This window comes from Mya arenaria, chromosome 4 (assembly GCF_026914265.1).
Source record: "Mya arenaria isolate MELC-2E11 chromosome 4, ASM2691426v1".
In the NCBI taxonomy this organism is placed as follows: domain Eukaryota; kingdom Metazoa; phylum Mollusca; class Bivalvia; order Myida; family Myidae; genus Mya; species Mya arenaria.
In genome coordinates, this window is record NC_069125.1 from 54,718,079 (window position 1) to 54,743,610 (window position 25,532).

The 25,532-nt window shown below is 37.5% G+C and overlaps 3 protein-coding genes and 1 long non-coding RNA gene across 4 annotated transcripts; 1 reads left to right on the plus strand and 3 right to left on the minus strand.

Annotated features, from left to right (window-relative positions):
* Positions 1-1,259: 1,259 nt before the first annotated feature.
* Positions 1,260-7,983, plus strand: LOC128230499 (metal cation symporter ZIP14-like). Its single transcript, XM_052942822.1, has 8 exons — positions 1,260-1,540; positions 1,995-2,139; positions 2,619-2,788; positions 3,156-3,284; positions 3,667-3,796; positions 5,179-5,343; positions 6,650-6,837; positions 7,004-7,983. Exons 1-8 carry the CDS (start codon positions 1,271-1,273, stop codon positions 7,151-7,153), a joined length of 1,347 nt encoding a protein of 448 aa, XP_052798782.1. The 5' UTR covers positions 1,260-1,270; the 3' UTR covers positions 7,154-7,983.
* Positions 7,815-9,821, minus strand: LOC128230512 (uncharacterized). The gene is made up of 3 exons (XR_008260242.1): positions 9,798-9,821; positions 9,248-9,347; positions 7,815-7,901 (listed from the first exon to the last, which is right to left on the minus strand). It is a non-coding gene; the product is annotated as an uncharacterized LOC128230512 (long non-coding RNA).
* Positions 9,822-13,429: 3,608 nt separating this feature from the next.
* On the minus strand, positions 13,430-16,898 carry LOC128230511 (uncharacterized). The gene is made up of 4 exons (XM_052942837.1): positions 16,794-16,898; positions 16,419-16,547; positions 16,074-16,176; positions 13,430-13,535 (listed from the first exon to the last, which is right to left on the minus strand). The coding sequence occupies exons 1-4, from the start codon at positions 16,846-16,848 to the stop codon at positions 13,523-13,525; spliced, it is 300 nt and encodes a 99-aa protein (XP_052798797.1). The 5' UTR covers positions 16,849-16,898; the 3' UTR covers positions 13,430-13,522.
* A 910-nt stretch (positions 16,899-17,808) lies between these two features.
* On the minus strand, positions 17,809-21,284 carry LOC128230498 (uncharacterized). Its single transcript, XM_052942821.1, has 2 exons — positions 21,127-21,284; positions 17,809-20,148 (listed from the first exon to the last, which is right to left on the minus strand). The coding sequence occupies exons 1-2, from the start codon at positions 21,185-21,187 to the stop codon at positions 18,770-18,772; spliced, it is 1,440 nt and encodes a 479-aa protein (XP_052798781.1). The 5' UTR covers positions 21,188-21,284; the 3' UTR covers positions 17,809-18,769.
* Positions 21,285-25,532: the final 4,248 nt, after the last annotated feature.

The window sequence follows — 25,532 nt, forward strand, 5'->3', positions numbered from 1 at the left end:
ATTTCTACTCTGGTTTTCATAGAAAGCCTTTAACTCACACGAGTCATCAATATATGCCCGATATGTTGGCGACTAGTAAGATGTTTTGTCTGAACTTTTTACGTTTTCCCGTATTTGTTTCTTCTTGTTTTCGTATCTTCTTACAATGTTTAGCTTCATAATATATTGTTTAAAGTTTTTTTGTCATAATGAAGAAAACTTGATGAACTCAACTACTGTCTTGATAAGATGAGGCATGCAGGGGTTACATACATCCGCAACCTTCAGTCGTATGGTACACACCGTGATATCGAAATCAGGTAATACACTCCATAAAAATGCTAGTGCGACAAAGTTTACAACTGAAACATATTGCTATATTACTATCAATGACTTCTCATTTTTCAAGTGAACATGTACGCGAATAACAAGATATGCACCAGCTCAAGTACTTTGTTTACAAGTTGCGCTTCGATGCAGAGTTGTGTTACATTAAAACGGGTGACAAGTTATGTTATTTATTGCCACATAGTGTATTTAGGTACACATGGACTTTATTATCTTTGAGAGGTCCAAACAGGTTCGCGACCTTCAGTTTATTGCCTTCATAGAATAATGATACGGCTGTTGTTTATTAACACGAAAGCTGATAGGTTATAAACACTCCTACACACAGGGTACAGAAGGTAGAAAATTCAACTCTCTATGAGCTTATCAAATAATGCTCACATTGAGCCAATTTCTGACCACTGTGCGCAAGAGTGTAAAATCAGTATCGAGTGGGTTTGTTGGGCAGAGGCCGCGCGAAAGTACCCGTTGTAATGATTGACCCCACAACCGCTTTGGTGAGAAGCGGACACCTACATCACTCTCACCGTCATATATTTGTATGACTGTAAAGCTGCGCATACCAGTAGATAGACATACACGTTAATACGTATGATGAACCGGTATTCGCTGGAAATAGGTTTTTAACGTATGAAAATACTCATTAAAAGCAAAACAGCTCTGCCGATGCATAATGTGTTAGGCCAACTCTACCCTATGAGCTTTAATCGGCATTAATCGGCAGCCTCGTCTAAGATCTTAATCATTTGGACTAAGTTTAATCACGTTTCCATTACGCATACGGTTAGATAATATCACGTTATTTACTGATTACCTTATATTTCATTTTTTTGTCTTTACTATGATGGCGCATATTTTACATATATTTATGATATCACGAGTCACAAGACTGTGTGTGTGTATATATATATACAAAGTCATTGTTGAATAAAGTTAGTACAACATGGCTTTGTCAAGGTATATCAGAAGTATTTTAATTGTTTTATATTTCAACGTAAAATTATCCAATGGAAACTTGTCAGTTTTTAATCAAGCAGTAATAGAAAGGCTCCATGATGTTAAATCACACGCTGGATTAGATGACAAGGAGTTTCACGAGTTTCTCGTCCATAAAGCCGTGCATGGTAAAGACGATTTGATTGATCGACGTGAAGGTTTGAACATCTCGTGCTCTTTCAATGTGACCGAATGCAGTTTATTTCTGGAGGAAAACGTAAGTGATAACTTTTATTTCCGTGTGTTTCTTTCTGTCACTTGTATTTATTCTTTATGTTTGTCCCAATTCTTTAAAGCAGCTCTCTCACAGATTGACGTTGTGACATTATTAACTTTTTTTTTGTCTTGGAACGAGCCAATTTTTTTAAAAAATGCATGGAAACATGTGATTTAGACTGCTGACAAAACATCAGATCGCAGATTTTCATATTTATGATAACACATTGATGTTTAATGCATTTTTCTTAATGCGTTAGTAACGGTTTTAGCCTTAAATTATTAATTTTGAACTTAAATATGAAAAACTGCGATCGGATCTTTTGTCTTATATCACTGATTTTCTGATATTTACGCAAATATTGCCTCATTCCAAGACAAAAAATGTTAAAACGGTAAATCTGTGAGAGTGCAGCTTTAAACGCGAAAGCCATATACTGACTTGTCTTATTCAGTGTCTGAGTTCTTCGACGTTGACATCGTTAGGAACACCAGAATACTCATTAAGTGACTGGTTTCCGTCGGTGGTGTACCAGCTCGTGCAAAGCAAGTGCAAGCGGAGCCGTACAAAGAAGTACACTGTACCATCTTCAGCACAAGGTCAGAACCTAAGGTCGTCTGTGTTGATTGTACGTTGTGTGTCTCTCGTTCCGTGACTGTAAGGTCTCATCCTTGTGCCTTTAAACAGGGTCTATATATTAGATTATTTTGTAATCAGCTTACAATGATGCACACGTTAAACGTGTTGTTTTTTTATATTAAATGTCATTGTCGCAATGGTCTGGGTGACATTTAAGTGATCACTATCAATTTCAACTAGTTTAAAATAAATGCCTACTCATCAGCAGCTCCTAGGAATCGCTTTAAATGATAAATTAGACTCAAACCATCGTCAGCACACTGTGAAGACAACACATGCCGACACATGCCGACGCATGAAAAAAGGCTTTTGGCCTCTATGAATTTCCATCGATCTAAAATATGATATCTTAACAGGTTATTTCGAAAGGTTTGGCTCGTTTTGTTAATATAACATACATTAACATTTATTTTATTGGTTAAACTTTGTTCTGTTTCAGCATGGGGTTACGGTATAGGTTTTGTGACACTTATTTGTATCGTGTCGAACGTTGGTGCTTTCTTCACCCCAATCATGGACCACCGCTACTTCCAGCGGGTGCTGTTGTATTGTGTGGCGCTCGCTGTAGGCACATTGGCGTCCACCGGGCTTCTGGTTCTCATTCCAGAGGTTTGAACTTAGTATATATGCTCGTAATTGTGGCCAATGAGAAACAGGATTATTTCGATTTCCTCAGATGAAATTTCATCCAACGATCTCTGGCTGACTTGTTTGTCGTGGAATCGTTAAGATCAACGTTCTTTAAAAACACCAGTGATTTCAAAATGTTGTATTTTTTTATTTCTCAATATGAAAATAGAATATACATTTTTGTATTCATTTCCATATAATAGAAAACGGCATTTTCTGGTTTAACTGCAGTATTAGAATATTATATAATACACACGTTTGTTTAAGTATTGCATATATTACCTTAACGGTATTCTTTAGATCTAATAATGTAATTTGAGAATTAATTTGTGCAACATCGTTTCAGTCCATGCATTTGACAGAAAAGGAGTCCCCTGTCCCAGACTACCACCTTAAAATGGCGACCGTTCTTGGTGGACTGTATTTCTTCTATATAGCAGAGAAATTTCTAAAACTATGGTTTAATCGCTCAAAGGTACATGCTCATGCTTTTTCCTGCCCTTGGAAAGGAATCGTCCATGCTTTTTCACATACGCTGAGAAAACGCATTCTTTTGTTAATGGCTTGTTGTAAATGTAATTTCAATGGTAATAGGATACATGTTCATTTGTTAAAATTCAGTTTTATCCTGCAACCAATACACTGTTGGTGTGTTCGTTTAAGAATCCGTAAAGAAAAACGCAATTCTGTAAATGTTTTAGCGCTAACGTTTGTTAAAAAAGTACTTTTATTACTATAGTAACGGTGTGTCGTTGTTGAGTTGACAGGTAATTTCTCTTGCCTTAAGTTTCCAGGAACGTTGGACATGTATTATTCTGTATATATACTTTGACATCACTTACAAATTGTTTGCTTAGGACGTGAAAGCGGAAGAGGATGAACTTGAAAGCATCTCTTCGAAACATGCGGTGGATGTTGAAAGGAATGGGGATGTCACAGAAAAAGAAAAAGAAATAAAAACTGTAGAAAGAAGCAAATCAGTCATCGGTAGGTTGCCACCTCTATTTTTATAATTTAAATATACACATATACTTTTAAAAGTCGCCTTCATACGAGGTGCGTTTAATAATTAGTGGCAACACAGAAGTTATACCGTTATAGATTGTGTGCTGGCATAGACATATATAGTTTAGACCCTCAACGTTTTCCCTCTTAACATACAAAGACTTTTTAAGAGATGAAATTCTGTCTGCCAGAGCCTTTGCAAACGCTTGCTTTGGTGTGCTGTTTTTTCACTGGAATAACACGCTTCATGACACTGCGCGTCTAAAAACGACGTCCGCGTAGGCGCAACTAGGTTTGGGGATTCGACCAGTATTCACAAGGTGAGAGGTCTGGGATGTATGGTGGTTGTTACAAACCTTGGAGGTAGTGTTGCTAGGTACAAGTATGTAATCAGTGCAGAGCGATGCGCGGGTGCATTATCGTGCAACTAAATGAAACGGTACTTAAGCGCTTGGTTTTTTAGTAGTCAATTCCAGCAGAGAGGACATGATCCCTTTAAAATAAGCCTGTGCGACAACTTTGATCAGGTACTGGGACTCGAGCTTCCTTCCCGTTGTTGTGCAATTCACACCGTACATGACCAGCATGCAACTCCTGCTGCTCCTAGCTACCACAGATGGATCATTATTTTCACCCACCCATATTTATTTTTCTTGCTGGCGGGCTTAAAAAAGAGCCATGTTTCACAACCCGTGACAGTCTCTCTTAACCGCCGGGGGTTCTGGTCTTTGCATTTAGACAGCAATACTGACATTTTTCAACACGTGCCAGCTTCTGTGGGTCAACAAGTGCGATATTCAAGGCGCGCAAACGTTCTACTTTTTCCTTTAAGATCAAATACTCCACTGACGAATTTATCACTGATATCTCTTTTATCTCAATATCTTTGTCAAAGCCTACCAAGATCAGCCAGTGGGGCCAGGGATCAGCTTTAGATTAACTTTAACCTTTCTTAAATATGGAAACCAATCTTGAAACAGTACATTATGGAAAAGCCATTTCTCCAAACGCATGTTTTAGATTCGTTTTATTTTCTCATACGCTTGTACACAGTAACCTTAAAACACTTTTTGCTTTCTAGGTTATTTTAAAAAGATGCAGACATATTTCAGTCAGCATGAAATGTTAGGTTGCATTTGATGTCGCATTTTTTACTCATGCACGTGGAAAAGGTTTAAAATTTGGATAGGCGTATAGAAAAATCAAGACCCTTTCCAGTGATATCTTAACATGTATGTGTTCAAGAAAACCATGAGTTTGCAGCAATGTGTCCAACATAAAAAGGTAAGGTCTAGGGACTTGTGCATTTCAAATTTACTCATAATCTGCATTTATGAGATTCATTAAGATTCATTGGTTTGCAGTGAGAACTAACAAAATCAGTACAGTTGCCCTCATGATAATGATTGGGGATGCTCTACACAACTTTGTGGACGGGATCTCCATCGGAGCTGCGTTTACTGAAAACACGTTCCTCGGGATAAGTGTGTCACTCGCTATCATCTGCGAGGAGCTTCCCCATGAACTAGGTATATAGTTTAAATGTCTGTTCTATTTTCTAATTCTAAGCTCGTCTGTTATTCAGAGAAAAAGAGGACATATTGTCATGCCATTGGTTTCGTCGCTGATGTTGTCGTTTGGCAGAACATTTAACCCTGAACTTTACAAAAAACAAATGTAAATGATCAATGAAAATTGAAGAAGAGCGATATAACCGCGATGTACCTGATGTTATACATGTGTATCTTGCATGTGGAGCATGTTCCAGTTATAGCAAACTGCAGACAACCAAACATGTGCACGAATTAATCAGTGTCATCCCATACTATTGTCACTTAAAATGAGGCTGTTACTTTGTCTTGGTCGGTTTCCACATAGATCTTGATTCTGAGTTTGAGGCTCTGACTCAGAAAAGCGAGTTTTAACATGTTTACAGCGTATATTTGATATACCGATTGTCGAGCCCGCTTGCGCTGAGCGAGATATAGTTATCGCAATGACGGTTCCGTGTAAGTGCGTGCGTGCGTTTATGAGAGCGTGTGTCCGGACTGAACTTTGTTCGGGCTGTATCTTGACCACGCATTGTAGGACTTTCAAAACTTAGCCATGAATGTTCACCACGATGAGGTGGCGTTTTGCCAACAAGACCCATTCCTGCACCTAAAAGGTCAAGGTTAAAGGGCGAAGGTTGAAATGCTCCTTGTCTAGGCTGTATCTTGAATATGCCTTATAGGATGTTCAAACAACTTGCCATGAAGGTTAACAATGATGAGGTGGCAAGTCGTGCACACTACCCAGGTCTGTACCTCAAAGGTCAAGGTCAAGGTTAAATATCAAAGTTGAAATTATCCTTATCCAGTCTGTATCTTAACCATGCATGATAAGATGTTCATATAACTTGCCATTATTTTATTATGTTCATCATGAAGAGGTGGCGTGTCGCTTCAAGACCAAGGTCTGTACCTCAAAGGTTTAGGTCAAGGTTAAAGGTCAAAGGTTGAAACATACCTTGACCATGCATAACATGATTTTCAAAACAAATGCCACGAGGAGTTGCCATGAAGAGGTGGCGTGTCGCTCACAAGGCCCATGTCTGTTCAAACCGTCAAGGTTATTATTACTCCTTAGCTAGGTTGAGTGTCATACTAAGACTCAAGACACTACTGAATACGGGCCCAGGAAGTCCAGCCGTTTTGCTTGCCGTTCAAGCTGCTAGATTAAGGTCGAGGGCATAAATTAGATTGCATGCATACCTAAGCTCAAGTTATTGAAAATTATATGTATACACACATGTAATTATAGTTTAATACACTAAACTACTGCCAACCACTTCAGGTGATATTGCCATCCTACTTCATTCTGGTTTAACAATGAAGAGGTCACTATTTTACAACTTTCTGGCGGCCACAACCTGCTACATCGGCCTGGTCATTGGAATCTTGCTTGGAGAGAACACAGACGCAAACATGTGGATATTTGCAATCGCAGGGGGCATGTTTGTTTACATATCCTTAGTCGATATGGTAGGTAAAATAAAACAGTTTTCGCCTGTGTAGAGGTTATCGTATCGTACGCTTCCGTTCATGCAAAAGTTCATTCGAATTATTTCCATACAACAGATAATCTCAAGAAATAACGTTTCGGTTGTTAATTTGCCGCATATTGTTTATATCAAAATCTTTGTTTTAGATACCTGAAATGGGGGACCAAGTGCGTCATGTTGTTGAAAATGGTATCGAATCCGTTTGGACCGCTTTGTTCATCCAAAATCTAGGCCTTTTGAGTGGCTTCGTCATTATCTTCATACTTGTGTTATATGGTGGAAATATCGAAGTCTGATCATTGAATGGAATAGTTAACGATTAGGTTTGAATGGTCCATGGTAATATTCAAGAATACCGCAACACAACGTTCGTTTAGATGTTCAGATTAAAACTTTGACGTGTCCATATGAGAAAGTTCTTCCTTGGTTTTTCGCAACATTTTGGTTGGATGTCGGTCAATGATGTGCATATGAACAACTCGGAAATAATAACCATATACATTATCCAGCGCCTTGTATAAAGCAAGTGTCAGCTCTGGCAAGAAATAATATTTAAAAATATGCCTTTATTTAAATTAAATCGGTTCAAAAGTATTAGAAGTGAATCACCATTAGCAACGTCGGCGTCGTTCCATGTTCTTGACTAATCCCTTATTGAGTGTTTCTTATGATGTTTTTCCCAAATGGTCATAAGGTTGATGAGAAAAATGTATCAACAAAGGCCAATGCAAGTGGTTATATACTGTTTTTCTTTTGGGGTATGGGTCTTGCCTAATTAGATCATTTGTTTCATGATATTTAATTGATTTTTAGAAATGGATTGATTCACAGAAAAATGTCTTTATATATATTACTAAAGATTCCTATAGTTTTGGTACCGTTTTAACATGCAATGCGAGTGTTCACTGGACACATTTCTTGTTAAAATATTATCAACAATCCTTTACAACCGTGAGATACTTCCCGACATTTTATTCTGTATTCAGATGAAAACATTAAGACTGTCTTGGAGTGTCTTCCCGAGGAGGGATGCATTAGCCATGCCTACAGGAAAAACAAAAGCAACAATATACGTTAATTGTAATAACGACTGTATATAGATAATGTAATACATGTATACACCGAATGTCTCTCTTTCACTCACCACAAAGTTTTAAAGTTTGTACTCAAACAAGAAACCTAAACAAATAACAGCCAATCGTGTATAATAACTTCATTATACCAGTGTGTGTATACCATGTGATAAATTGTGTCATAAATGCTACGTCGGAAGGCAACATTTTGCTTCGAATAGAGACATTAAACAAAGATTACTTCACTATTTCTTCACCATTTTTAATGAAACATAGCGCAGTTTAGTAAAAGAAAAGTTATCTTTGCTTTAAATCTTCAGTTTAAGCAAAATGTTGCCATCCTAGCATATATGACGTAATTTTTCAAGTGGTATAAACACAGTGTATACGTATCAACACAGTGCGTGTGAGGAACGTCTGGTTCTCGAAATGAATCATTGTGTAGTAATAATTCACTTTACAGTTTTGGCAATCTTTTTTATTATTTTGATAGACAAATGACAAATACTATCTTTCCGATTAAGATTTGTGATGAGATTGTTTTGATGTTCTAAAATAGACGAGCCCAAAGTGCGGATTGAACCCGATTGCTTGTATTACGTAAGAATATATTTAGTCTTGTGTAGCATATGAATTTATTTGTGGACCAACGAGAATCGAGTTTTATTCAAACGTCTATGTGACCGATCCGCTAATGCGTGCATCCCACGAAGAGGGCGCGGGACTTCATCGGAAGACGGTTTAACTGTATTGTCGGTATCCGATTAGCCTCGACCAAGACCAGCGAAGTTGTTCTAAAGAAGGCAATCCTTCCTTCTTTACAAAACGTCGGAGCTATGGGATTATTTAGATTTCATTTATCGCAGTTTCCACAGAATGTTGAATTAAAATTTACTTATTTGGCTTGTTCCCTCATTCTCATCGAAATTAAACTAAAGTCCCACAGTAAAGCCAGTATGCAACCATAAAGGCAGACGTGAAATACATCACTAGAAGAAGAATAATACGCTTCCGGATCAGTGACACCAGAAATACATTTAACCAAACTGTTCAATCACGATTAAGATAATCCGCATGTGCTCTGCTGGGAGGACTGCAAACCACTTGCCGCATCGGACATTTGTCGTTGCCTCGAATCTCACATCAACACAAATTTACTTATCATTATGTAAAAAGAATACTACGTCAGTTAATTCGTTCCTACAAAATATGGTCAGCGACCAAGCGTTCTACGGTTAATAGGCAAGCAACATACTCAATTCTCATTTGTCCGTAAGAAGTGCATACACTAAATAAATATAAAGTATGAGAACATACCCGTGAACACATTGGCAAAACCCAGCCAGACACTGTCTGTGGTTAAGGGAGCAGTGATGGTTTTGCCAGTAGCCTTCGCAATCACCTACTGCGTGGCATTCTGAAATAAAGAATATTTAAATTATAATGTATTGCATTGTATAGCAGAATATTTGTTTGTCATTTTATTCCTGGTTGTGCAAAGCTATTTAAACCGTTTTATATTCACTTTTCATTGAAGGCTTGCCTTACCAGTTATGTTTGTATTAACATCTGCGAGTTTGGTATTCCAACTTTAAAATTAAATTTATGATGTATGCTAGTTCCAGTGATCGGAGATGAGCTTAAACTACTAGGATTTCCAAAGCGTTTTCATTAAATCATCATTACTACATATTAAATATTAGTTATTAATACATGGCATCTGTTAGCGCCATAGACTGTGTAATGTTTTATTTATAATGATAGTGAATAAATAGTAAAAGATTGTTTTCTGACGCAATTTATCACGTGGTATATACACACACTGATCACTGTTTCGAATCGTGTTAGACTCAGAGCCAAGACTTACGCCCAGGCTCAGGTTTGTCAGCACAGGTACAGATGTTTGTATCGCACACGGGCACGTTTCCCTCCAGGCAGATAACGACCCCACAGCTGGTTGTGTCATCGTTGGTGCAGTTCTCACTAAACACGACCGCCACTAGAAGCGGACAGTGTAGCTGATAAATAACGGGCATTTAGAGACAAAGGCATTTATCTTCAAAAATCCCTTTATTCTAATATTAGCTAAGATTGTTTTAAAGAGTTTGTTGTAATATTCATTTGAACGTTCACAAAGACGGTGCTAAATAAATCATGATGCCTTAACTATGAACCTGTATCTTATATTGTCAGCGTCATGTTTGATATCGCCATTGTCAGTGGGCGTTTCTGCTGCTGGAACTGTCATATGTGTTTTGCTAGGTATGTTGCAATGTCTTCGTCAAATTGCATGTGTTATAAACACTTAAAGTGAACACATCTAATCGTGTGAGCTGTTCATGACAATGTTGAACTTGTCTAAAATGAATTAGAATTACAGCAAGCTCAAGACGAATTTTGATGCATGATCACGAAGACGAGGCTGACAAGGTCGAGATGAGGATCTAAATTTTAATCATAATCCGAATGAAGATATGCATGAAATTAAACGTCCTAAGTAGTTATTGAAACGAACGACAATTTAGGAGAAATGTGGAAAACATTCCATAAATATAAGGTCGATATCTGGTTCATACATGACTGAAGTCTGCCTATTCAGCAATCTTAGCACAACGATGTAAATATAAGGTAATATAACATAGATAGATGCAGTGTTTGATAACAAGGGGAGTAAATATACATATAAGAATGACATACTCGAGTTGTCTCTCCTATAACTTACGCTAAACGCTATACTAGTACCCTGTGATTTTTATCGTTAAACTTACGAAAGGTTTACGCGGCATAAGGGAAATTATCACTGCGTCTGACCGGCGACCGGTCACATTGAAAAGGAAGCGTATATTGTTGCTGATTTACGTTAAAGCCATCTGACTATCATTTCTTTTAAAGAATTATTTTGGTGCTTTATCTGTGTACGGACATTGTAATGGCTTCTTTACAATATAGATTAAGAGATGTGAAATAAATGTGTATTACTAAGTATTAACTTTTCGTACAATCTAAAAGTTCTCCACAGACACCTGTCCATTGGAAATTGTAAAAACAGTGCGTGTATACCACGTGATAAATTACGTCATATATGCTACGTCGGAAGGCAAAAATTTGCTTTAAAGGAAGACTTAAATCTAAGATAACTTTTCATTAACAACATCATTTTAAATGAAACAAAGGGCAGTCTATGCCGCTTAAAGAGCCCCGCATTTGTTTTATTTCCGAAATTTGATGAGGTCATTAGTTTCATCAAAAACTTCGACAAACCTGTTTCCAAAATATTGTTATGACAGTGCTCCGTCAGACGGCCGTATTGTTAAAAGGTTTGTCGAAGTGTTTTAAGAAACTAAACTTGCAATCCAATTCTGGTAAAAGGCCGAAGGTGGGGCTTCTTAGGCGGCGTAGACTGCGCTTTGTTTTAATTAAAAAGGTGAAGAAATGGTGAAGTTATCTTTGTTTAAAGTCTTTTTTTTCAAATTAAAATATTGCCTTCCGACGTAGCATTTATGATGCAATTTATCACGTGGTATACACTCACTGTAGTACACCGCATTATATTTTCTCCCATGCGTTGTGACATTAAAAGATCTCTTTCCTGGTGGTGCAACTTCGGTATCTGGTATGTGTTACCATTTCTAAAGATTGTCCGGTTAGCGCAGTGGTTAGTGCACTCGCTTCTCACCGAGGCAAACCGCGTTCGATTCCCGGCCTGGGCGCATGTGAGTTTGGTTTGTTGTTACCAAGCCGGACAAGTGGGTTTCCTCCGGGGACTCCGGGTTCCCCCTCAACACAAGACCACACTCGAGCGTAACATCGTTCCAACGATAGTGATACATATAATGATGTAATAACTTGTTTCACAATCGTTGTAAGATAGATAAGTTAAAACTACATTGAAGATTTGTAATAATTGTATTCAGGTAAGAGGAAACTTCGATTAGACATTATGTATAGGTTAGAGTTTATTCAGTAATTTCTTCGTGAATAAGTAACCTATGGAAGCGGAGCGCATCGCAGCGACCGTGGTTTCTTATTCATGAAGAAATTACTTAATAAATTCTAACCGACTTAGTGTTAGCCCCTCCCAAATTGCATCAGCTTTAAAATTAAGTCTGCGCCTGTCAAGAAGACCTGTCAGTCGTCTTCAGCAATAAGTAAAGATTCTTTACAAATAAGAAATAACATTTTAAAAATTTAGCGCCCCTGATTGACTGACAATGTAGGACAAACATTAAAGTCCCTTTCAGACTGATATTTGATTGAAATAAAACGAAAAATCAGGTAACGGATATTTTATTTAAAAGAAGGGTTATGAAGTGAACATGTAGTACGACATATTCAATTTAAAATACGTTATGGACCACTCGAGTTAAATTTCAAATTTCGCGTTTCGATTTTAGTTGTAACTAGACCAGGGTTCGTTATATATTATATAAGAATACAAAACATTAAATAAACCTGGACTTGACGCAAGAAGCATGAGGTGATACAAAACCGCAGATAAACTGACGTTCTTAATAACTTTGTAAATTTTGTCTACATACCAATTGTACAAATCAAAGCTATGAAGAACTTCATCGTTGAAACTCCCGGACTGATTTGTTTGGTACTTGGATTATACCGATATTTCTATGCGTGTGGAGAGTTAGTTAGATAAGATATACATCTGCGCGTGGTCACGAAATTCCCATTCATGTCGAAGATAATCTATGTATGTCAACTTTTCACTCTATTTCTCATAGGCTTGCATACGTCGTGACTACCTTGTGTTTCATTTTTTACAGATTAGCGAATCATTCGTAATAATGGGCAAATCCGTGGTGGATTGGTAACGTATTGTGCTTGAACTGGGTGTTTCCATCCCCCGTTCATAACCATTGTCACAATGATATTTATACGTACGAAAGACCAGTAGTGTCTAAGAAACCGGCATGTATTCTTTAATTCCAGGTCGATGGAATTCTCTGCATTCACAGCAGGTCTAGACATTTGTTGGTTCGGTCTAGCCATTGTGTTTAAAAGGCCTAGCCAGTAACATCGGGGATGTCGACGGTTCTTTTCGGGGGCATATATGTGTTTTCTTCTACGGATACTCGATCTCTGACTTATATCTCAAACTTTATTAAACGATCAAAATAACCTCATTACTGACTAAATTGGAACGCTGGTAAGTTCTCAACGAATGATTTTAATGTTGAAATGCTGTCATGGTCAACGTTGAAAAATATCCCTTCAGTTCAATTTTCAAAGGAGTCCAAATCTAATGTTTCACCGGCTATCACCGTAAGTAAACCCGCAGAAGATCCATAGATGTAAAGACCGGCCAATTTAATCGAAAGCTTGTGTTTCGCTACATGAAGTGCCAAAAACTCACTGCTCGAAATGGCTTTTGGGGCGGTACAAATGGACTGTAATGCATTATGATCGTGCTTTTATTAGTTGATTGACGTAATGCTTAGTTTATTTGGAAACACGTATAATCTTGTACAGGGATGCAAAAACATGTAAGTGTTTTTTTATTTATTGGCAATTGTCTACATCTGAGGGGGCTTTTTCCATTTAGATGTATCTTCATCATTTTTCTTTCAGCTGAATGTTTTAGCCTTGGTTCCTGTAAAACACAGACAATAATGATAATAAATTAGGTTCGGTATGTTATCAGGCAAAGATAACGTTTCAAAACAATGTTCGCTTTTTTGTGATTAATGTTTAAAGGCAAAGACTGAATTAATTTGAAGAGCCATACAAACCAGTTTAAGCGCCAAATAGACTGCGTTGCAGTGAATTATGTAACTGATGCAATCATTTATCGGTAAAAGTATTTTGATGCGCGTGGTGTGCCCTGTCTGTGGTGTTTATACGTGTGTATGTGCTGTTTGTAAGTTTGTGTCTCTAGTTCAGTGTCGTTCGGGCTCTTGTCTTGTGTCTCTAGTTCAGTGTCGTTTGGACTCTTGGTTTGTGTCTTTAGTTCAGTGTCGTTTGGGCTCTTGGCTTGTGTCTCTAGTTCAGTGTCGTTTGGACTCTTGGCTTGTGTCTCTAGTTCAGTGTCGTTTGGGCTCTTGGCTTGTGTCTCTAGTTCAGTGTCGTTTGGGCTCTTGGTTTGTGTCTCTAGTTCAGTGTCGTTTGGGCTCTTGGCTTGTGTCTCTAGTTCAGTGTCGTTTGAGCTCTTGGCTTGTGTCTCTAGTTCAGTGTCGTTTGAGCTCTTGGCTTGTGTCTCTAGTTCAGTGTCGTTTGAGCTCTTGGTTTATGTCTTTAGTTCAGTGTCGTTTGAGCTCTTGGCTTGTGTCTCTAATTCAGTGTCGTTTGGGCTCTTGGCTTGTGTCTCTAGTTCAGTGTCGTTTGGGCTCTTGGTTTGTGTCTCTAGTTCAGTGTCGTTTGGGCTCTTGGTTTGTGTCTCTAGTTCATTGTCGTTTGGGCTCTTGGCTTGTGTCTCTAGTTCAGTGTCGTTAGAGCTCTTGGCTTGTGTCTCTAGTTCAGTGTCGTTAGAGCTCTTGGCTTGTGTCTCTTGTTCAGTGTCGTTTGGGCTCTTGGCTTGTGTCTCTAGTTCAGTGTCGTATGAGCTCTTGGCTTGTGTCTCTAGTTCAGTGTCGTTTGGGCTCTTGGCTTGTGTCTCTAGTTCAGTGTCGTTTGAGCTCTTGGCTTGTGTCTCTTGTTCAGTGTCGTTTGGGCTCTTGGCTTGTGTCTCTAGTTCAGTGTCGTTTGAGCTCTTGGCTTGTGTCTCTAGTTCAGTGTCGTTTGGGCTCTTGGTTTGTGTCTCTAGTTCAGTGTCATTTGAGCTCTTGGCTTTTGTCTCTAGTTCAGTGTCGTTTGAGCTCTTGGTTTATGTCTTTAGTTCAGTGTCGTTTGGGACGTTGGCTTGTGTCTCTAGTTCAGTGTCGTTTGGGCTCTTGGCTTGTGTCTCTAGTTCAGTGTCGTTTGGGCTCTTGACTTGTGTCTCTAGTTCAGTGTCGTTTGGGCTCTTGGTTTATGTCTCTAGTTCAGTGTCGTTTGGGATCTTGGCTTGTGTCTCTAGTTCAGTGTCGTTTGAGCTCTTGGCTTGTGTCTCTAGTTCAGTGTCGTTTGAGCTCTTGGCTTGTGTCTCTTGTTCAGTGTCGTTTGAGCTCTTGGCTTGTGTCTCTAGTTCAGTGTCGTTTGAGCTCTTGGTTTATGTCTTTAGTTCAGTGTCGTTTGGGCCGTTGGCTTGTGTCTCTAGTTCAGTGTCGTTTGAGCTCTTGGCTTGTGTCTCTAGTTCAGTGTCGTTTGGGCTCTTGGTTTGTGTCTCTAGTTCAGTGTCGTTTGGGCTCTTGGCTTGTGTCTCTAGTTCAGTGTCGTTTGGGCTCTTGGTTTATGTCTCTAGTTCAGTTTCGTTTGGGATCTTGGCTTGTGTCTCTAGTTCAGTGTCGTTTGAGCTCTTGGCTTGTGTCTCTAGTTCAGTGTAGTTTGAGCTCTTGGCTTGTGTCTCTAGTTCAGTGTCGTTTGAGATCTTGGCTTGTGTCTCTTGTTCAGTGTCGTTTGGGCTCTTGGCTTGTGTCTCTAGTTCAGTGTCGTTTGAGCTCTTGGCTTGTGTCTCTAGTTAAGAGTCGTTTGGGCTCTTGGCTTGTGTCTCTAGTTCAGTGTCGTTTAAGCTCTTGGCTTGTGTCTCTAGTTCAGTGTCGTTTGGGCTCTTGGTTTGTGTCTCTAGTTCAGTGTCGTTTGAGCTCTTGGCTTGTGTCTCTTGTTCAGTGTCGTTTGGGCTCTTGGCTTGTGTCTCTAGTTCAGTGTCGTTTGAGCTCTTGGCTTGTGTCTCTAGTTCAGTGTCGTTTGGGCTCTTGGTTTGTGTCTCTAGTTCAGTGTCGTTTGAGCTCTTGGCTTGTGTCTCTAGTTCAGTGTCGTTTGAGCTCTTGGCTTGTGTCTCTAGTTCAGTGTCGTTTGGGATCTTGGCTTGTGTCTCTAGTTCAGTGTCGTTTGAGCTCTTGGCTTATGTCTTTAGTTCAGTGTAGTTTGGGCTCTTGGCTTGTGTCTCTAGTTCAGTGTAGTTTGGGCTCTTGGCTTGTGTCTCTAAACATGATTTATTTATGAATATTTCCCTGTTGGGTTTGTCCCTGTTGTTTTCATTGTATTAAAGACGAACTTAACATCATTCAGGTCATTTCCCATCACCAAGTGAGATTGATCATTCTCGATAACATACCCATGGGTACATTGACAGAACCCTAATGGTGAACAGCTTCGGTGTTTGTTGGAGCAGTGATGGGTCAGCCAGTAGCTATCGCAATCCGCTAATGTATAGCATTCTGCAATTATATTGCTCAGTTCTTGGCACACGTGCATTTTATGTTTTATGACGGGATGAAAAACAACTAGCATTAATATATAGATAAACCATTATCTGAGTAATAACAGCATTTATCTTGAGAATAACAGTGCAATTAATTTCACTGTAAGCTTGGGGCGTTTTCCCCATCTAATAGCATTTTGAAGTTATTAAACATCAAACATTCTTTGTTTATATAAAATTATGTATAATCCGCATTACCTCCAGGATTTGGTTTCGGGCCACACGTGCAGATTTGCGTTTCACACACTGGCACGTTTCCCACCGTGCAATTAAGTGACGCACACGATAATCCGTCATTGATGCAGTTTTCACTGAACACGACCTCCACTACATATGGATGATTTGACATATTTTTTTGTGTAACCAAAAATATTATTTAACAAGTTTTTTTTCCTTGAATAATCATTTAGTTGCAAACAACTTAAAAAACAAAGACACATTAAACAAAAGAAATGGCCTTTTTTATTTATTTATTATTTTGAAAATAGAAGGCACAGTATTTATGATAGACATTAGATGAACAATAAATCTTACTGCTTTTATTTTTATAGCAGTTTAATAATGTATACATACCGAACACACAAATCACTAAGACCACCAAACAATTGAAAGGAAAGCGGTACTTCATCCTGAAAGTGCCAAGTCTCTTTTGCCTGAAGAAGCTAGATGTACTGTTAAAATGATGACACGGTAAGATAAGGTGCCTATAAGAAGTCTGGGTTATCACCATTGTGTCAAATGTTACACACTCTGTGTGTCAAAGGTTAGAAGGTGATGGATATAACACACCGTTTCTGTTTCCCTTGTGTAATACAGTTCGGTCAATCTCGCCAATGTGGTCTCGCAACACGTTGTATAACATGGCACAGTCACATAATGTTCAATGTGATGACTTGATGTGATGAAGAAAGGTGAAAGAAAATACAACACAAACAAAACCTTACATTAATTACAACATAAATTATTATACAAGATTGAACCACAAACGTTTATTATCATACTAGATTGAACCACGTACGTATTGATAAAACGTTTTTATACCATTGTTGTGGAAATAATGCCACCATCATTTGAAAAATAAGTTGTAGCTCATTAAGTTCAAATAATAGGTAGAGTTTCATTTTATCGAGATACGCACACATGAGAAGCCAGTATATTACTATTTATCAAATATCCTGGTTAAAGGCACACGGATCAAGGCGAAACATACACCATACAAGAAATACGCTTATGTATTGGTTAATTTAATGCAGATGATGGCCATTCTCATTCATCATAGGTTTGGTAATGATAAATCTAACTGTGGTGCGCGCCCACGGTGTACGAGCATGATGGCGGCTCGCTTTATTCTAAATTGTTATAGATTTGCATGCAGACTCTATCACTAATCCCATTAACAACCCATGTGTTTGGTTTCAAACTTCTTTTATTGACATTTTACTTCAAGATGCACTCTTACTCCCAAATAAAAATTAACACAACTAATTCAATTGTTTAAATATACCTTTAAGGTTGAATGAATGTCGAAAAGAATGGTTCTTATGCAGGATACCGAGTTGAATTTGAAAGAGAGGTACAGAAAACAGGGCATTTTTTACAAGTGATTTTAATAAGTTTAATTTATTTTCACGTTATCATTTGTCAGCCATTCAATTGGCTATTTTCTGTAGATTTTCAGCTCTAACACGGACTACTCTAGCAATACAACTAGCATAAACTTGGATTCACTGGCAATAAGCAATAGCATCTTTAGCGAGATGAAACACATAGCATGCGTTGTTTTCGATATAATGTTTCATAGCCAGCTTATGGTAGGTCTTATTTTTAGTGTCACGAATAGCTAGCTAGCACTATCACAAAATGATCATTTGATTTATTGACAATTTATCGACAAACTTCGACAATCAGATAACTAAAATGAAAAAAAAATGCTTTAAGCCATATTATATCAAATAGTTCGTAGAATTTGTTCGTTATGTTTACTGTGTGATGTATTGTCTTCAAGATGAAACTGGCTCCGACGAGGCTTTTCAAGTTTCGTTTCGCTCATGTTTCAATAAGTATATTGACAAGTGTTGCTCCTCTAGTAAACTCATTTTTCAACGACCGTTCAAAGGCGATACAACTAAGTATTATTTTCTTAACGTTGCCTTGTGACAACATGCCATTGTCTACGAGGCTTTGATAATTGTCTCTTTAAACAAGTTCAATGAATAATTGGTTGCTGCACTGTTGTTCTAATATCTGTAATAATATATGTTTGTTTCATCCATGTGGGTTCAAGCATTTTGTTCATTAACACAGTGAATTTGTTATTTTTTGTATATAAAAGTCAATTGGCAATGTTTCATTCAAGGAGCTCCATCATTAAGAATCATTTGTCACGCGAAATGCTTCCATGATATTGTTATAAATTTTGCGAACGATTAATGGCGTTTTGACTTGAGAAACGCCTTTTTCACATTGTTATTTTCAGTCTCACTTGACACATAAAGAGGGACTATTTTCAACATTAAACTAAAACAGATATAAAAAATTAACAACTACATTTAATAAGCATATTTGTAGTATCCTCTTGATAGTGCTTTGTCGTATGCGTTAGCTCGAACACCCTTGGTTGCACTGTCATAACCGTATCTTCTATCGGCTCTGTCGCTTAGATAGTCGTATCGGCTATCCGCCATGTCACCAAGAAAGTCATATGCACTGTCCATCCTGTCACTCGTATAACCGTTACGACTACCCGCTCGATCGCTCAAATAATCATATTGTCTGTCGGCTCGATCGCTCAAGTAATCATATGCACTATCGACCCTATCGCTTCGATAATCATACCGCTTGTCTATTCTGTCACTCAAGTAATCGTACCGATTGTCGACTCGATCGCTTATGTTATCTAAACGCGAATCTACCCGATCGCTTACCGAGTCCCATCTATCACTTACTCGATCCATTCTGTTATCAATTCGATCCGAATAACGGTCAATTCTCTTGTCTACAACATCTGAAACTGTATCCCAGCGGTCACTTACTCGATCCATTCTGTTATCAATTCGATCCGAATAACGGTCAATTCTCTTGTCTACAACATCTGAAACTGTATCCCAGCGGTCACTTACTCGATCCATTCTGTTATCAATTCGATCCGAATAACGGTCAATTCTCTTGTCTACAACATCTGAAACTGTATCCCATCTGTCACTTACTCGATCCATTCGATTGTCTACACGATCTGAGTATCTATCAATTCTTTTGTCGACGACATCGGACACTCGGTCCCAGGTATCGCTCGCTCGATCCCACCGCTTATCTAACCTGTCCGAGTACCCGTCAAGACGGTTGTCAACGGCGTCCGAAACTCGGTCCCATCGGTCCGATACTCGATCCATTCGATTGTCAATACGGTCACTAATTCTGTCAAATCTGTTATCGACTGCATCGGAAATACGGTCCCATCTGTCATCTATTCTATCGTACATGTCATAGCTTGAACCGTATATTCCTCTTGACATTTGTTGTGCAGGACGTTTCGTCACCGGCGAGATTGTAGTTGGTTGATAAGCTGGCCTACTAGGTTCGAAATTCCTTCTGACAACCAAAGGCAGACGGTAGGCGCTTTTGCCGGAATCGCGGTAAGGTCCTGGGAAACGACTGGCTGTTCCTACACCGGAAGGATTGTATGATCTTGTGCCCAACGAAGGTATTGGCGCAGAAGGTGCTTGTCCGGACCACGGTTGAACGCTGGGTGTGATGGACCTTTTGAAGTCTGGCAATGGGCTAACACGGGCATCATATGGCCGATATGGCGAAGGACCGGGACTCGTTGGACCGTAACCGAATGTCTGTCGTCCTACTGGAAATCTCGGCATTCCAAACCCTCCACGTCCATATCCTAGAAAACCACCATATGGTTGGTCTCCAAACTGAGCTGCAAAGTGAATAATTGTATTACAGAATTTAATCACTCTAAGTTACCTTATTTTCATTCATTATTTTATATCAAAAACGCGGGGGGGGGGGGGGTTTCTGGAGAAAACTGTGTTTTATTCGAAAGAAAGGTGATAAAACACGGGTTTTCTACCTTATGAGACAAAAGTTGATCACTTTGAGACTTTTAGCACTCACCAGTGATTTAATATTTGTGCGTTTTCAGCTATTAAATACACGGTTACAATATTGTTATCAGTAATTAATATCTTCCATAAATGCATTATTTAGTAAATAGTTAAAGGTTTATCCCTCAAAATTTATATATGTGAGACATGTGTATGTATTGACTTTTAATAATATTGTCACTTTAAAAAGTATACTTTTTCTAATAAATTTCCTACACTGAGTCCCCACAAAGGACACTTTTGATGCTATAGCTAATTAAGTAAAGTAAAAGAACGAAGATGTTTGTTATATAAGTATTGATACATTTGGTACGTTATTTATTACCGTCAGCCTATAGGGTTCAGGATATTGTTAATTTAGTGGAAATGAGCAATTAGTTTTCAAATTCGGTTCATTACTTGAAACGTTTAACATTTTAATGTGCAAAAATATGTATTCATTAAAATGTCATATTTATAAGTAAATTCATACAAAGTGATTATTTAACAAATATAAACATTTTGACGTTCAACCTTCCGTCTTTGGAACATTTCTTTAAGATCAAAAGCTGTTCAGTCTGGTTTGTCTTAATATATTATCCATCGATTCACCAAAAACTTTGTCACAAACGAGTTTAAAAAATCGTAGTGTAAAGCATTTATTAGAACTCGTTCATGAAATACTTGCATTTTTTGTTGCGGTTTTATATCATGGACAAGGTGATTTTTATTATTTTCAATTCAGCAAAAAAAATCAATAAATGGTAGCTTTTCAATATTTATGTATATATATATACAAGTTTTTTACTTACCATGTATGAAAACAAATACCAAGGAAAAAATAACAAGTTTATCCATCATTTTCTCGTACATGAAAATGTTGCCATCAGTTTGATTACACTGTTAACTTGTACCGATCAGACGTCGAAAGTAAATGAGTTTTGTTTTGTTTAATTCCCTTGTACGGTATTCTTTTTTTCTTTTCTCTTTTGAAAAAACACACGCCTAATTTGATGGATGGATGTGCTCCATCACCATCATAATGCTAATTACTCAACACTGAATTCAGAAAATTTCTATCGCAATAAAATACCAGACTGTACATAAGACCTTTTGAATTGTCCGGATAAAGTGAAAAGTTTAGCTTTGCTCGACTAAGTCCGACTCACGGTTCTTTCAAACAAAAGTGTAACATATGCCATCCGATCAAGAAGCAGTATCAGTGTCTGATTTTTCTTAATCGTTAAGAAGATCATAAATGAATCCTTTCTTAGTGTTCAAAATGCCATGCGAATGCCTTAATATCAGCCCTGGCGAATGGGTAAGCTTCTGAATAACTCACTTAATAATAATTACTAAATGGATATTTGGCAGTTGACTCAGTTTAAAGTTACTTTAAACATTGTATATTTTACAACGATTGAGAAGAAAGCTATGATAGCTTATAATTAGTCACTCTCGTTGGCACGATGTTGCGCGAGAGTTTTGTCTCGTGTTGTGGGAGAAACCGGAGTACCCGGAGAAAACCCACTAGTCCGGCCGGAAATCGAACCCGGGTCGCCTTGATTAGAAGCGAGTGCGCTAAGCACTGCGCTAACCGGACAACCAGTTGGTTTATTAGTACCTAAATAGCGATTTGGCGTGTTTGTAATCTGCTTAATGGAGTTCTAATGTGAATCTGTCCGGCGATCCCATTGGCAGCGACATGAGCATGAACACAAATTATGCAAAAAAATCATTGGTGCTTTATTCGAAGAAAATCAAGGTCTAATCAATTTGTGTATTCCTATGCACTTCTCACTATACGTTTTATATGATTCCACACATTTGATACGAAGAATACCGCTACATAGATGTCGGATGTTATTCTAAAGTAACTCATTCAATGACTATTTTTGAAATGTTTTAATATTAATCTTGACAGAACATAAATAATGTGATTTTTATTCTAGTGCGTGTTTTTTAATTCATAATATAACCCGATACTTTTTTTTAGTTTGACATTTTAAACACATACCTTTGCGATAAATCGTCCGCATGTTTTGGATTTTGCAGACGTGATTTGTATTAAAATTTTGTGACAGCATTATCTTTGGATATGACGCGGATGTTAACGTCCCAGTGACGAATTTGACAGGAAGGACTGTGATGGTTTTAAGCGCTGTAAACAAATCATTTAGTTCATTGATGTATTTGAAAGTGGCCGTGGCCTTGTGGTTAAGGCGTCCGCCTACGGAGCGGGAGGTCGAAGGTTCGAGTCTCACAAGAGGCTTGTTCTGACATGGCCGGTTGCCCACCCAGTAGCTAGTTAAATCGAGGGGTACCGATTGCCTTCCTGCCAGGCGCCTGGCATTTGGTTATAAGGAATCGGGGTAAAAGATGTTCACGAATGTAGGTGTCTCATACGCCCATTGGGCTGGCCCTTAACTAAGAGGGGTGACACTATAATAAACAAACACTTTTATAATATATCCAACATTTTTTTCATTATCAATATTCTTGAGGTATAGAAAATTTACTATACTATAAAGTAAAAGCAGTTTTAAGTGGAAATGGTCAGCGAGTTTTTTTTTGTATTTTGTTTTTATTTTTTGTCCGTACGCAGCAAGAAAATTTGGAAAATAAGCGCTAGTACATAGCCTTTCCGTACGCAACTTTGGCTTGATTGCGAAGATGAGCTTACTTATCAATCATATTTTTCTTTTCATCTTTCCAACGATAGGTTGTAGTTTCAGTCAGAGATGGTGATTTATAAATAAGTGCATCCAAATCTTGGCCAGTATTTATTTTTATTTATATATATATATATATATATATATATATATATATATATATATATATATATATATATATATATATATATATATATATATATATATATGTGTGTGTGTGTGTGTGTGTGTGTGTGTGTGTGTGTGTGTGTGTGCGCGTGCGTGTGCGTGTGCGTGTGTGTGTGTGTGTGTGTGTGTAAAACAAGCAAAAAAACTCGTCTTTCTAAAACGTCGACAAATTTCAATAAAATTACATTAATTCTATCTACTTTGCAGACGATGTGGTAATCATGGGGAAACCAGTTGGAGGTATACAAAACAGTTTTTACATTTATATATATTTAAAGTATTGTCACACATTTGTTATACAGCTTTATATAGCCCAACACCAAGGTATTGATCCGTAAATTAGGATCAGTTAGGTCGAACGAAACTTTGGGAAGAATCACTTGAAGAAGTCGATAACTTGAACCACTAAGGCATTGTGTTAAAGTGCATCAAGTCGTTTCTTAAAGATAATCAATACAAAGTCTGCAAAAATTTTTTTTTAACTTTTGCATGTAGTAGCAAAACTATTAATAAATACTACATGTCCCCTAAAACTGCGTTAGAATTCATTTCTACATTTGTAGGTTCGATCATCAATAACGCAAACTATATATATGTGCAGATTGAAGTATTACAAAATTAAAGGCCGGACATAATAGCATCCATAATTGCGTTAAGGGGACAGCAAAAGCACTAGTACAGCGGCTGTGTATTGGGAGTTATTATTATAAAATAGGCTCTTTCCTGTACACATATGTTAATTGCTAAATATAGATTCAAAGTTCAAGAGTTGAATAGTATGTTACTTCATTCGGAACTCCTCGGCCATTTTTTATCGAAAACAACCTCGGATGTATTTGGACGGTTTACATACCCAAAAAAGAGGCACGTTTAAGTCCGCTGCAAGTAGATCGCGTAGTAATTTTACTTAGCAGTTAAACTTTATGTCTTAACTCTTGGGAATCTTAATAATATTTGCAATAATACACTTCACTATCAACCAATTTAAACTTATATCAATAAATGCAACCCTAAAACACTAAAGTGAATTAACGATATAATTCAAAAAATACTTTAACTGATGTACCGGCATACATCCGAGGTTGTTTTTGAAAAAAATGGCCGAGGAGTTCCGAATGATGTTACTTATTTCTCAAGACCGCAAATTATTGGATTTAAGTAAGGACAGTTTACTTTTCGATTCATGGACATCTCACGTTAAATGTCTTATTGATGCTGATTGTTTTGTTTTTTTGGACGTTTGCTGTAATACGGATGATTCTTATATCAAAACGCTTGTCACAGACATTGTATACCCTGCAAAAGTGGCGTTCTGGAAATTGATAAGAGTGCGAAACATAAACCTTTTGCCTTATATTTACATTTGGTATGATTGAACAGTTTATATAATACAACCTACATTTTAAAACTAGTATATGAAAAATGTTTATCGGCATGCACGTGAAATTGAGAGTGGATTGATGCAGTGGTTCCAATGACCTAAGAAGTAAGACCCATTATGTTTTAATGTATAACTTTGTAAGTAGAAACAACAAACAACTGTTGTAAATTTATGCAAATATATGTTACATGCCAATAGATTAGGACACTCGTTAATAAATGACATAATTTTATCTTTAATTGTCATGTTATAACCATCTACCATATGCATTTCCAAGATATTTATCAATCTTTATAGTTTTTGCATTCGATCTCTCCACTTGATTTAATAACAATATTGTCATAGTTGTACACTCTCTGTATTCCATAATCATTATCCAAATTCAATGTGCATTCTCCATATTCCATAACTATATTGAAGGTGCACAAAATAGGTTGATGTATATATCGTTTTATTATTATTTTAATGTATTATGATACATACTCGTGTTTAACTAATTAGACTTTTTTGAAAAGTTCAAATATTAATCTTGACAAAAGATCAGATGAGTTAAACATGTTAATGCATTAACATTAATAAACAAAAGGCATCAACCTATAATGTGCGCCTTTAATATCAATTTGAAATTTCATGAATATTCATTACCATGACAACATAGGTCACAAGTAGAACATGTTGTTATTTTGTAGATGCTTTATGCATAGTTTTTTTTGTAACCATTCAAATCAACTTATTGTCTGTCCTGTTCTGTTCTATTAAGTTACCTCCTTGAAAAATATAAGAAAAAGAAAATATAACAATATTTGACAACAGTTTACAGCATCGTTGTTTCGCGTATATGTGCCAACTGTTCAAACATTGTTAAAGATTATTAGTATCTGCCATGACCGAGAGAGTAAGAAAGGTTTATCCCAACCCGAGCGTAGGGTGTTTTGCCGAGTTTACGCTAAACACTTTGCGCGAGGAAAGGGAAGAAACCAATCTTACACGAGCGGCC

Excerpts from the sequence above, each read along its gene's own strand:
- LOC128230499 (XM_052942822.1), top strand. The coding sequence starts at position 1,271 with ATGGCTTTGTCAAGGTATATCAGAAGTATTTTAATTGTTTTATATTTC. Across the intron at positions 2,140-2,618 it reads TGTACCATCTTCAGCACAAG|CATGGGGTTACGGTATAGGT; the intron begins GTCAGAACCTAA and ends GTTCTGTTTCAG. Across the intron at positions 6,838-7,003 it reads ACATATCCTTAGTCGATATG|ATACCTGAAATGGGGGACCA; the intron begins GTAGGTAAAATA and ends TCTTTGTTTTAG.
- LOC128230511 (XM_052942837.1), bottom strand. The coding sequence starts at position 16,848 with ATGAAGTACCGCTTTCCTTTCAATTGTTTGGTGGTCTTAGTGATTTGT. Across the intron at positions 16,548-16,793 it reads CTTAGTGATTTGTGTGTTCG|TGGAGGTCGTGTTCAGTGAA; the intron begins GTATGTATACAT and ends ATCCATATGTAG. Across the intron at positions 16,177-16,418 it reads CCCGAAACCAAATCCTGGAG|AATGCTATACATTAGCGGAT; the intron begins GTAATGCGGATT and ends ATATAATTGCAG.
- LOC128230498 (XM_052942821.1), bottom strand. The coding sequence starts at position 21,187 with ATGTACGAGAAAATGATGGATAAACTTGTTATTTTTTCCTTGGTATTT. Across the intron at positions 20,149-21,126 it reads GGTATTTGTTTTCATACATG|CTCAGTTTGGAGACCAACCA; the intron begins GTAAGTAAAAAA and ends TTCACTTTGCAG.